This window comes from Myxine glutinosa, chromosome 5 (assembly GCF_964187855.1).
Source record: "Myxine glutinosa chromosome 5, kmMyxGlut1.1, whole genome shotgun sequence".
Taxonomy (NCBI): domain Eukaryota; kingdom Metazoa; phylum Chordata; class Myxini; order Myxiniformes; family Myxinidae; genus Myxine; species Myxine glutinosa.
Genome location: NC_136265.1, coordinates 50,377,978 through 50,391,284, shown reverse-complemented (window position 1 = coordinate 50,391,284; position 13,307 = coordinate 50,377,978). Strand labels below are relative to the sequence as shown.

At 43.2% G+C, this 13,307-nt stretch overlaps 1 protein-coding gene across 1 annotated transcript in view; it reads right to left on the bottom strand.

Moving 5' to 3' along the window:
* Positions 1-11,482: 11,482 nt before the first annotated feature.
* WDR46 (WD repeat domain 46) overlaps positions 11,483-13,307 on the bottom strand; it is a 2,252-nt gene continuing 427 nt past the window's right edge. The window contains exon 1 of the mRNA XM_068098742.2: positions 11,483-13,307. This exon is cut by the window's right edge and continues 427 nt beyond it. Coding sequence (XP_067954843.2) covers positions 11,943-13,307 — 1,365 coding nt within the window. The 3' untranslated portion in view covers positions 11,483-11,942.

The following is a 13,307-nucleotide window of genomic DNA, read 5'->3' as shown; positions in this document are numbered from 1 at the left end:
AAACCCATCCCTCTCTGTACCCACCGTACCCAGTCGTACCCAGCTGCTCCTGGACTCTGTGTCCTTTCCTCCTGACAAGGTGGAAAAGTTTCTGTCAACCCTCGACTGATTCTGCAACTGGACCTGACGGCATCAGCCCACGGGTCCTAAAATCCTGTTCTTCCGCTCTTTCACTCACTCTCTCTGTTCTCTTCACCCTCTATTTTGCTCAAGGTCATCTGCCATCTGCTTGGAAATCTGCCATCACTGATTTGCACAAAAAGGTGCAAAAACAGATCCCAGCAACTACAGACCAATCAGCCTTCTCCCAATTATCAGCAAAGTCATGGAATCCATCATTGCTTCAGATATGAAATCTTTCCTCTTCTCCAATGGCTTGATCTCTGATCATCAATTTGGTTTCAGACCTGGTCACTCTACTCTGGACATGCTGCTTCTGCTTTCTCAACAATGGATGGAGGTCCACAATGCCAAACAGGAAATTAGAGCTGTCTCCCTTGACATATCACGTGCCTTCGATACGGTCTGGCACCCCGCTCTGCTCACCAAACTCTCCTCTTTTGGTATCCATGGAAATCTCCACGCATGGCTGGCGGACTTCCTCTCTAGTCGTAGTCAACGTGTGGCCCTGAATGGGTTTCTCTCATCCTCTCCTCCTGTTCAGGCTGAAGTTCCCCAAGGCAGTGTTCTGGGCCCTGTGCTTTTTCTGGTCTTCATCAATGATCTGTCTGACTCTCTTGAAAATCCTCTCTATCTCTTTGCTGATGACTCTACTCTCTGTCGCTCCATTCTTCATCCCTCAGATCGGCAGTCTGCAGCCTCCTCACTCTCTGCAGACCTGGACAAAATCACAGACTGGGCAAACAAGTGGAACATGTCTTTCAATCCTGACAAATCTCACACTCTTACGATGTCTCTCCGAAAAGACCGACTGGACAACCCTCCCATCCACTTTCTGAATAATCCTCTCCAAGAAGTTCTGTAACTCAAGATTTTGGGTCTCACTATCTGCCATGATCTTTCCTGGGAAAACCACATTTCAAATCTGGCCTCCAAAGCCAGTCGCCGACTGGGCATCCTCCGTCGTGCGAAGTCCTTCCTTGGCACACCTGAGCTCCTCACCACATACAAGGCTTTCATCCGCAGCTCGATGGAATACTGCTCTCCCCTCTGGGCTGGTGCTCCTGCCTCACACCTAGCTCGTCTTCACGCTGTTGAAACCAAAGCATTCAGAATCATTGAAATCTCCCGCGATGAAGCTAACTCCAAGGGCCTCTCACTCACTCACCGCAGGCAGGTTGGTGGTCTTTCCGTCTTCTACCGACTCCTCTCTGGCCTTTCCCCCCCAGCTCTCTCTGGGCTCTGTCCCGCAAATATTCCTGCAGGTCGCACAAGATCTGCCTGCAACCCTCTTATGGTTAAACTGCCAAAATCAAGACTCTCTGCTCACCTTCACTCCTTCATGCCTCTTTTCGCCCGCCTCTGGAACAAACTCCCTCACTCTCTTCAATCCCACTCCACCCTCCAGGTCTTTAAAACAGCTGTTCACCACCATCTCTTATCTTCCCCCATCCAAAACCTTGATCTTTTCTACCCCCGCTAATTTCACCCAAATTCCACTTTTTTGAAATACCAACTTCTGTCCTGGAAGTCCTTGGGTTTTATACTTCTCCCACCCCCCCCCCCTTCCCACGCCTCCTCCCCCCAAGCCCTCTCCCTCCCTCACATCTCCCTGCTCTCAAATGTTGTGTGCTCTCAAGTGTTTGTGTGCTTCCCCTTCTCTCCCCATCTCGTCTTCCGCTCCCTCTTTTTATATATTTTGTTTGTGTGGTTGATTTGTATGTGAAGTAAATGTCAGCTTTCACGAGCCTCGATTCAGTACACAAAAAAAAAAAAAAAAAACCTTAAAAAGGGTATCCAGAATTCAGGATAAACTAATTTTGGTCGTTTTTAATCTGCAAGTGCTCAGATAGGAAACATTTCGGGATCATGTCTTTCTTGTCAAAGTGCTCAATTTACAAATAGAGGCTGTGGTTGCCATGGTGACAGTTGGCATTGCGCTACTCTTCCCAAACCTCCCTCTCACGAAGCAAAAGGCACGTGGTTTGTGCTGGCATCGTCGTCACACGCTGCTCGGATCGTAAATTTCTCAGCAATAGATTTAAAACACACAAACAAACCCAAGATAGTTGAACATGAAACCCTCAACCCTGAATAGTTGTAGTTACGCTTATAAAAGTCACTCCATAAATTTCAAAATAAAAAATAAATAAAACATGAAGACGTCATGCGGAGCACGATACTTGCGAAATCTGCCCCCCACCCAGAAGAAAAAAAAATTCCATTGATACAGCAAATTGTCCATTTCATCAAGATTAAAATTGACAATCTTGATCAAAGCTCGGGTCAATAGGAAGAAACATGACGATTTTTCAGATGGAAAATGATGATTTTGGAAGGTTGACCTTGAGTTGACGTTTCACCTTTTGACCTTAAAAATAGTTAGTTTCCCTATTTAGTGACTCAATGTGCAAATGCTGTTCAATTTTCAAGTTAATCGGATGAAAATTGTGGATTTTAAAAACTTGGCCTATGTTGACCTTTTGGCCTATGTTGACCTCAAAAATAGTTGGTGATTGAATTCAGTGACCATATATGTAAATCCTCTTAGAATTTCAAGTCAATCAAATGAAAATTGGTGATTTTAGAAATTCGGCCTATGTTGACCTTTTGGCCTATGTTTACCTAAAATATAATTTGTGGTTGAATTCAGTGACCAGATATGCAAGTCCTCTTCAAATTTCAAGTCAATCGGATGAAAAGAGGATTTTAGAAATCTGGTTTATGTTCACCTTTTGGCCTATGTTGACCTCCAAAATACGAGGTGGTTGAATTCAGTGACCAGATATGCAAGTCCTCTTCAAATTTCAAGTCAATCGGATGAAAATTGAGGATTTTAGAAATCTGGCCTATGTTGACCTTTTGGCCTATGTTGACCTCAAAAATACTTGGTGGTTGAATTCAGTGACAAGATATGCAAGTCCTCTTCAAATTTCAAGTCAATCGGATGAAAATTGAGGATTTTAGAAATTTAGCAAAGTCTTTGGCCTATGTTGACCTTTTGACCCCAAAAACAATAGGCGTCTTGCTTTTGACCAACTCTACCATTTGGTGAAGTTTCGCGAAGATCGGTTGAAAATTGTGACCTGTAGGCCGGTGACAAACAAACAAACAAACAAGAAAACGTCATGCTTAGCACGATACTTGCAAAATACGCCCTCCCCCAAAAGTTTTCAATGTGACATGATGGCCTATGGTGACCTCAAAAATACTTGGTGGTTGAATTCAGTGACCAGATATGCAAGTCCTCTTCAAATTTCATGTCAATTGGATGAAAATTGAGGATTTTAGAAATTTGGTCTATGTTGACCTTTTGGCCTATGTTGACCTCAAAGATACTTGGTAGTTGAATTCAGTGACCAGATATGCAAGTCCTCTTCAATGTTCAAGTCAATTGGATGAAAATTGAGGATTTTAGAAATTTGGCCTATGTTGACCATTTGGCCTATGTTGACCTCAAGAATACTTGGTGGTTGAATTCAATGCAAGTCCTCTCCAAATTTCAAGTCAATTGGATGAAAATTGAGAATTTTAGAAATTTGGCCTATGTTGACCATTTGGCCTATGTTGACCTCAAAATTACTTAGTGGTTGAATTCAGTGACCAGATATGCAAGTGGTCTTCAAATGTCAAGTCAATCGGATGAAAATTGGGGATTTTCGAAATTTAGCAAATTTGGTGACCTTTGGCCTATGTTGACCTTTTGACATATTGACCCCAAAAACAATAGGCTTCTGGCATTTGACCAACTCTACCACTTGGTGAAGTTTGGTGAAGATCGGTTGAAAATTGTGACCTGTAGGCCGGTGACAAACAAACAAACAAACAAACAAACAGATAGAGTCACAAACACAACCGATCAATATACTTGAAAAATCTTCGATTTTGCAAGTAACAAGCAAACAAACAAACAGACAGAGTCACAAACACAACCGACCAATATACTTGTAAAATCTTCGATTTTGCAAGTAACAAGAAAACGTCATGCGTAGCACGATACTTGCAAAATACGCCCTCCCTCAAAAGTTTACCATTGATACAGCAAATTGTCCATTTCATGAAGATTAAAATTTACAATCTTGATCAAAGCTCGGGTCAACAGGATGAAAAGTGACGATTTTTCAGATGAAAAATGATGATTTTGGAAGGTTGACCTTGAGTTGACCTTTGACCTTTTGACCTCAAAAATAGTTAGTTTCCCTATTTAGTGACTTAATGTGCAAATGCTGTTCAATTTTCAAGTCAATTCGATGAAAATAGAGGATTTTAGAAATTTGGCCTATGTTGACCTTTTGGCCTAAGTTGACTTCAAGAATACTTGGTGGTTGAATTCAGTGACCAGATATGCAAGTCCTCTTCAAATTTCAAGTCAATTGGATAAAAATTGAGGATTTTAGAAATTTGGCCTATGTTGACCATTTGGCCTATGTTGACCTCAAAAATACTTGGTGGTTGAATTCAGTGACCAGATATGCAAGTGGTCTTCAAATTTCAAGTCAATCGGATGAAAATTGGGGATTTTAGAAATTTAGCAAATTTGGTGACCTTTGGCCTATGTTGACCTTTTGACCTATTGACCCCAAAAACAATAGACTTCTGGCTTTTGACCAACTCTACCATTTGGGGAAGTTTGGTGAAGATCGGTTGAAAATTGTGACCTGTAGGCCGGTGACAAACAAACAAACAAACAAGCAAACAAACAAACAAACAAGAAAACGTCATGCGTAGCACGATACTTGCAAAATCCACCCTCCCCCAAAAGTTTTCCAATGATACATGATGGCCTATGTTGACCTTTTGGCCTATGGTGACCTCAAAAATACTTGGTGGTTGAATTCAGTAACCAGATATGCAAGTCCTCTTCAAATTTCACATCAATTAGATGAAAATTTAGGATTTTAGAAATGTGGCCTATGTTGACCTTCTGATGTTGACCTCAAATATACTAGGTGGTTGAATTCAGTGACGAGATATGCAAGTCCTCTTCAAATTACAAGTCAATCGGATGAAAATTGAGGATTTTAGAAATTTGGCCTATGTTGACCATTTGGCCTATGTTGACCTTTTGGCCTATGTTGACATCAAATATAGTTTGTGGTTGAATTCAGTGACCAGATATGCAAGTCCTCTTCAAATTTCAAGTCAATTGGATGAAAATTGAGGATTTTCGAAATTTGGCCTATGTTGACCTTTTGGCCTATGTGGACCTCAAAGGTACTTGGTGGTTGAATTCAGTGACCAGATATGCAAGTCCTCTTCAAATTTCAAGTCAATTGGATGAAGGATTTTAGGATTTTAAAATTGAGGATTTTAGAAATTTGGCCTATGTTGACCTTTTGGCCGATGTTCACCTAAAATATAATTTGTGGTTGAATTCAGTGACGAGATATGCAAGTCCTTTTCAAATTTCAAGTCAATTGGATGAAAATTGAGGATTTTAGAAATTTGGCCTATGTTGACCATTTGGCCTATGTTGACCTCAAGAATACTTGGTGGTTGAATTCAATGCAAGTCCTCTCCAAATTTCAAGTCAATTGGATGAAAATTGAGGATTTTAGAAATTTGGCCTATGTTGACCATTTGGCCTATGTTGACCTCAAAAATTCTTGGTGGTTGAATTCAATGACCAGATATGCAAGTGGTCTTCAAATTTCAAGTCAATCGGATGAAAATTGAGGATTTTAGAAATTTAGCAAAGTTGGTGACCTTTGGCCTATGTTGACCTTTTGACCTATTGACCCCAAAAAGAATAGGCTTCTGGCATTTGACCAACTCTACCACTTGGTGAAGTTTGGTGAAGATCGGTTGAAAATTGTGACCTGTAGGCCGGTGACAAACAAACAAACAAACAAACAAACAAACAGATAGTCACAAACACAACCGATCAATATACTTGAAAAATCTTCGATTTTGCAAGTAACAAGAAAACGTCATGCGTAGCACGATACTTGCAAAATACGCCCTCCCCCAAAAGTTTTCAATGTGACATGATGGCCTATGGTGACCTCAAAAATACTTGGTGGTTGAATTCAGTGACCAGATATGCAAGTCCTCTTCAAATTTCATGTCAATTGGATGAAAATTGAGGATTTTAGAAATTTGGCCTATGTTGACCTTTTGACCTATGTTCACCTAAAATATAATTTGTGGTTGAATTCAGTGACGAGATATGCAAGTCCTTTTCAAATTTCAAGTCAATTGGATGAAAATTGAGGATTTTAGAAATTTGGCCTTTGTTGACCATTTGGCCTATGTTGACCTCAAGAATACTTGGTGGTTGAATTCAATGCAAGTCCTCTCCAAATTTCAAGTCAATTGGATGAAAATTGAGGATTTTAGAAATTTGGCCTATGTTGACCATTTGGCCTATGTTGACCTCAAAAATTCTTGGTGGTTGAATTCAATGACCAGATATGCAAGTGGTCTTCAAATTTCAAGTCAATCGGATGAAAATTGAGGATTTTAGAAATTTAGCAAAGTTGGTGACCTTTGGCCTATGTTGACCTTTTGACCTATTGACCCCAAAAACAATAGGCTTCTGGCATTTGACCAACTCTACCACTTGGTGAAGTTTGGTGAAGATCGGTTGAAAATTGTGACCTGTAGGCCGGTGACAAACAAACAAACAAGCAAACAAACAAACAAACAGACAGACAGTCACAAACACAACCGACCAATATACTTGAAAAATCTTCGATTTTGCAAGTAACAAGCAAACAAACAAGCAAACAAACAAAGTCACAAACACAACCGACCAATATACTTGAAAAATCTTCGATTTTGCAAGTAACAAGAAAACGTCATGCGTAGCACGATACTTGCAAAATACGCCCTCCCCCAAAAGTTTACCATTGATACAGCAAATTGTCCATTTCATGAAGATTAAAATTTACAATCTTGATCAAAGCTCGGGTGAACAGGATGAAAAGTCACGATTTTTCAGATGAAAAATGATGATTTTGGAAGGTTGACCTTGAGTTGACCTTTTGACCTCAAAAATAGTTAGTTTCCCTATTTAGTGACTCAATGTGCAAATGCTGTTCAATTTTCAAGTCAATTCGATGAAAATAGAGGATTTTAGAAATTTGGCCTATGTTGACCTTTTGGCCTGTTGACCTCAAGAATACTTGGTGGTTGAATTCAGTGACCAGATGTGCAAGTCCTCTCAAAATTTCAAGTCAATTGGATGAAAATTGAGGATTTTAGAAATTTGGCCTATGTTGACCATTTGGCCTATGTTGACCTCAAAAATTATTGGTGGTTGAATTCAATGACCAGATATGCAAGTGGTCTTCAAATCTCAAGTCAATCGGATAAAAATTGAGGATTTTAGAAATTTGGCAAAGTTGGTGACCTTTGGCCTATGTTGACCTTTTGACCTATTGACCCCAAAAACAATAGGCTTCTGGCATTTGACCAACTCTACCACTTGGTGAAGTTTGGTGAAGATCGGTTGAAAATTGTGACCTGTAGGCCGGTGACAAACTAACAAACAGTCACAAACACAACCGACCAATATACTTGAAAAATCTTCGATTTCGCAAGTAATAAGTATTTTAAAAATATGAATGACCATGAAGGGACAAATGACTATCTCAAGTTTGCCATATTCTACTTCAAACTTGGCCTTTTCCCCCCACCTGTGGAACCACCTCAACCTCATTCTTGCCTCCCGGTCTTCAAGCCAGCTGTTCACCACGATCTCAGCTATCCCCCAGCCAAAGCCATAACCTTTTCTGCACATGTTACACCACCCCCACCCCTCCCAAAATTTTCCTTAGGAATCCATCTTGTCCACTCCTTGTGTTCTCTCCTACCCCTCAGCGTTACCTGCATCCCCAGGTGGTCCGTCTCCAACTACCTTCTCCCTCCAGCCTGCTATTGGGCATATCCTCTTTCCTCCTGCTGTTCCCCTTTATGTTATGTCCTGATCTGTTCGGATCAGACCATGTATGTAAACATAGGGGCAATACCCCAATGCCCCTGGCACCCCTGGCACCCCTGGTGCTCACCTGGTAGAACAAACGGTATACTGCACCGACTAAGGGTATTTTAAACTAATTTCAATGGTTTCTGGAAGACAGGGCAGCATGTAGAATCGTACTAATATAATCACAAGGCTTTAAACAAAGAAAATACCTATTTGGGGGGGGGGCAAGCCCCCCTCCCCCAAATGCCTCCTAAGAACCCAATTTTTCTAATGCCTTGGACAAACATCGGTACATCATGGGTGATTAAGGTTGTGGTGAAGTTTCATCAAAATTGTGTGTAGTTTCTGAGAAGAAAGCAAATACCTAATTTGGGGGACAACCCCCCCCCCCCCCCATAGACCCCTAAAGGGGCAGTTTTTTATTTATTTATGCCGTGAACAAACTTTGGTACATCACGGGCGGTGAAGGTTGCGGTCAGGTTTCATTGAAAGTGTGTGTGTGTAGTTTCTGAGAAGAAAGTAAATACCTATTTTGGGGGGCAAACCCCCCCCGTAGACCTCCAAAAGGGCAGATTTTGTTAATGACGTGAACAAACTTTGGTACATCACGGGTGATGAAGGTTGTGGTCAAGTTTCATCAAAATTTTGTTTTAGTTTCAGAAGAAAAAGCAAATTCCTATTTTGGGGGACCAAACCTGGATCCACATTGACCCCGGTAAACCCCCTTAGACCCTGATATATTTTTTAATGTCGTGAACAAACTTTAGTCACAACACAACAAAAATAATTTTTGCCAAATTTGGTCGCAATCCCATCAGCGGTTTCAGAGAAGTAGTTTCAAGTGTTTATGGACCGACGGACTGACAAACTGACTGACTGACAAACTGACTGACTGACTGACAAACTGACTGACTGACTGACTGACTACGCACATTCACATTAGCTCCCCTGAACTTCGTTTCAGGTGGGGTTAAAAAAAAAACAAAGAAAAAAAAGTCGAATCGATTCTTCCTTGTCACACACCAAACCTGTCCACCAAGTTTCGTCCGAAACAGTCCATAACTTTGAGATATCCTGCTCATGGACAACCAGGGGTGAAAACACAACCTCCATCCACCTTCGGCGACAATTACAAATCTAAGGTGTATCAACATTTCCATCAAGTGCTCAATTTATGATGTTAAGAATCAACCAAACTTTCCAAAAATCACAAGTGGCACAAATATTAAACACCAAGTGCTGCAAAGCTGTTGTTTTTTCTTATGCAAAGTCGAGGCTCATGGAAGAGCTCATACAATGAATGGATCAGGACACTGTAACAAAAGGAGCAGTCGAGTGAGGGAAACACCAACAGCAGGATTGAAGGACAGAATATATGGAGATTTGGACAAATAAGGGATGTCGGGAGGAAAGGGGTAAAGGAGGATGCACTGAGTGGACAAGATGGATGCAGAAGCAAACTCAGGATGGAAAAACTGGAAATTTAGGAGATAGGCTCAGTAGTGGGGGGGGGGGGGGGGGGGGGGTGGGGGGGGGCCTATGTACTCAATTTCAAGTTCGTGTGCAGTTCATGTTAATTTTGCGCAACCACTATAATTGTATTCTACTGGTTCCTACTAATCGGAAAAATGATGTCGCCATTTTTTTCTGTTGACCTTTAGTGACCTTGACTCAAGGTCAAAGTTCAAATGTCATTACAGTGACCATACTTCATCCAACGTATATCAACCTTGGTACCAAAATTTGGTCAAATTTCACAAGGAACATTGGTTATGACATTTGTTTTGTCATTTGCCCTCTCAGATGTTTGCAATATGCAAATTAATAAGCAAATGACCTAATTAGAGAAAAAATATGCTTAATTAACATATAGTCTTCACCATACACGTAAATCCCATCACTTCGCATTATTATTGAATGCCAATCATCAGTTACCATCTCAAATGTGTTCTCCTGGATCCTAAACTGGAAAAATATGTTGCTTATTGTTTTCTGTTGACATGTTCTTGATATTAAGTGACCTTTGACATGTACTTGACTTTACTTACCTTGACCCAAGGTGAAATGTCAAATGTCATTTTAACCATGTGACGCAAACAAGCAAAGTGATTTGGACATCTGCCAGAATAAATTTTGTGTTTTTAGGCAACAAATTAAATGTTAAAAATACTAACAATGGCTAAAAACCCAACCAACATGAGCATGATGGATAAACAGTATAAAGAAAAGCATTGGGAACTTGAATCCAAAAATCAATATTCTAGACATCCGACTTATTTTGCTTGATCGCATCACATGGTTAAAATGACATTTGACATTTCACCTTGGGTCAAGGTAAGTAAAGTCAAGTGCATGTCAAAGGTCAGTTAATATCAAGAACATGTCAACAGAAAACAATAAGCAACATATTTTTCCAGTTTAGGATCCAGCAGAACACATTTGAGATGGTCACTAATGATTGGCATTCAATAATAATGGCAAGTGATGCGATTTACGTGTATGGTGAAGACGATGTTAATTGGGCATATTTTTTCTCTAATTAGGTCATTTGCTTATTAATTTGCATATTGCAAACATCTGAGAGGGCAAATGACAAAACAAATGTCATAATCAATGTTCCTTGTGAAATTTACCACATTTTGGTACCAAGGTCGATATACTTTGGATGAAGTATGGTCACTGTAATGACGTTTGAACTTTGACCTTGAGTCAAGGTCACTAAAGGTCAACAGAAAAAATGGCGACATCATTTTTCCGATTAGAAGGACCCAGTAGAATACATTTATAGTGGTTGCCCAAAATTAACATGAACTGCACACGAACTTGAAATTGAGTACATAGGCCCCCCCACTACAGGGTATAACCACCTTTAGAGGCCATTTTTCCCCGCAAAGCGGGGGTTGGCCTTTTTCGGGCACCGTGGTTGTTGTTGTCTTTTGGTCCCCTTTTTGAAGCAATGTTTACGGCCGGATGCCCTTCCTGCCGCCAACCCTGTTTGTCGCCTTTTACGACAAGCAGGGAATTACCAGTGAACTGGTACTCAATTAGCCGACCTCGGAAGGATGACAGGCTGAGTCAACCCCCCTGGCGTTAATTCAGCGATCGACCGGGATTCAAACCCAGGATCCTAGGATCCTAAGCTGGCACCCTAGCCGCAACCCCACTACAGGGTGAAGGGGCTTAATGAGGTTGGAAAAGATGGTTTTGGATTGGGGACAATCAGATGACGGTGAACAGCCGTCTTGAAGACCTGGAAGGAAGAGATTGAAGAGAACGAGGAAGTTGGTTCCACAAGCAGGCAAAAAAAAAAAAAAAAAAAAAATGAACGAATGAGTGGAAGTGAACGGTGATCCTGGATTTTGGGGGTTTCACCAGAAGGGGGTTGCCGGTGGACCATGTGTGCCCCGCAGAAGGTTTCCAAGCAAACACGTGTTCAGTTTCAGATTTTTATTTTCCTTCAACTCCCTTCGAAGGACAATGAAGAATAAAACCCACAGCCAACAACCTCCTCGTTTCCCTCAATTCAACAACCGCTTCTTCAGATTACGAACTCCAACCGAGAGATGCAACAAAGCATTGCTCCATTTACTTTGGAAGAATTCACAAGTCGAAATCACGACTATTATGCGGACAACCATCCACAAATCGGGATCCGACTGTTTATAGGGTCTCGTGTACAAATCCCAAGCTCTTTACAACTTTTGTTTCCCAGACGTACAAGACCAAGGTGCGCGCTCATTTCGGAGCTCGGCGTACAACACACAAGTTTTCTTTTCCCAATAATCCTCAGCTCCAGCATCTTATTCCCTCTCAATCTCGTATTTGTAAAACGACACTGGGTCACTTATTCAGACAAAAGTCACGTTACAGACAAGTTTGTCAATGTAACGGTTCAGGATGCAAATCGATCGAGCGCGGAGCGTTTCTGGAGGTCACCGATAGGTTTGCCGACCTTGCCGACCACTCCAAGCCTTTTTGCTCCCGCACTCCCGTCTCCCATTTGCGTCTTGGCTCCCAATCCCAAACGTTTTGAAGCGGCCGTCACAGACTTCTTGATCTCCACCCGTTGCCTGGCTACTCGGATGAGCCCCTTTCTGCGCTGACGCGAGCTCGTGGAATCGCGTCCCCTCGCTCGTCTCCGCAGCTCGATCTTGGTCGAGACTTCCTCGACTTTGCCGCTCTCCTTGGCCCGTTGCTCCGCCGTGGCAGTGTCGAGCCGGATCAATTGACGGGAGTCCAGCGAGATAAGATCGGGTGGGATCTTCTCCAGGAGTGCCTTGACCTCCCACTCTTGTCTTTGCTTCTTACTCTGGTAAGGATTCACTTCAAGAGCATCGAAATTCGGTTCTCCCGCTCCCGGGACGAGCAAGCTCGAGAAGCCCGACGAGTGTCCGACTCCGAGAATGTCTTCGAACGGGCAGAAATGAAGCGACGAGGCAGCGGTGGACAGGTAATGCGAAAGGTACGGGTCACCAAATTCACCGCTCGCCAGCGGCCGGTACACCTTGACGTTTCTGCCCGACGCCGTGGCGAGCAAACCACGCTGGCTGAAGTCCAAATGCCCAACACCTCCTGGGATCACGAACGAGTTCAGCGGAGAGAGAGACCGCACGTCCCACAGAGTGACCTTGCCCTCGCCACCTGCCGTGGCCATGTACTCCCCTCCGGAGGACACGGCGACCGACCGCACCGGACCACGGTGACACAACAAGGTGACCAGGGCCTCCTGACAATTCGGTGCCCACATCCTGACGACTCCGTTGTGAGCCCCGACGCACACGATCGCGTTCTGCGGGTTCAGGGCCATGGCCGAGGGGCGCCCGGTGCGCATGGGGATGTTGGCGACCTCGGTACCGACGGATATGTCCAGGTAATGCAGGTAAGAGCGAGAGTTGACGCTCGCGAGCAGGAAGTGATGCGGCAGGTAGCGAAGGTGCAACGCCTCGTTGACCCGCTTCACGCAGTGCACCTCGATCCCCTGCGAGTCGTATACACTGAGCCAGCGACCCGCGACCGCGAACCAGCCCTCGGTGTGCAACCAGGACGTCGCCCGCACCTTTCCCCCGGCGTGGAACTCGCACGCGAGCTTGTGGCTGCGCCAGGTGACCGCGGCCACGTGTCCACCGCGACCTGCCAGCAGCAAACTGCGCCCGTTGGCCGAGTAGCACGCCGAGTACGGGCCGAACTGCGGCAACGAAAGGTCGAACCTCTTGGCGGCGCTCGCCAGGTCCACGCAGTCCGTGATGTCCGTCTGCTT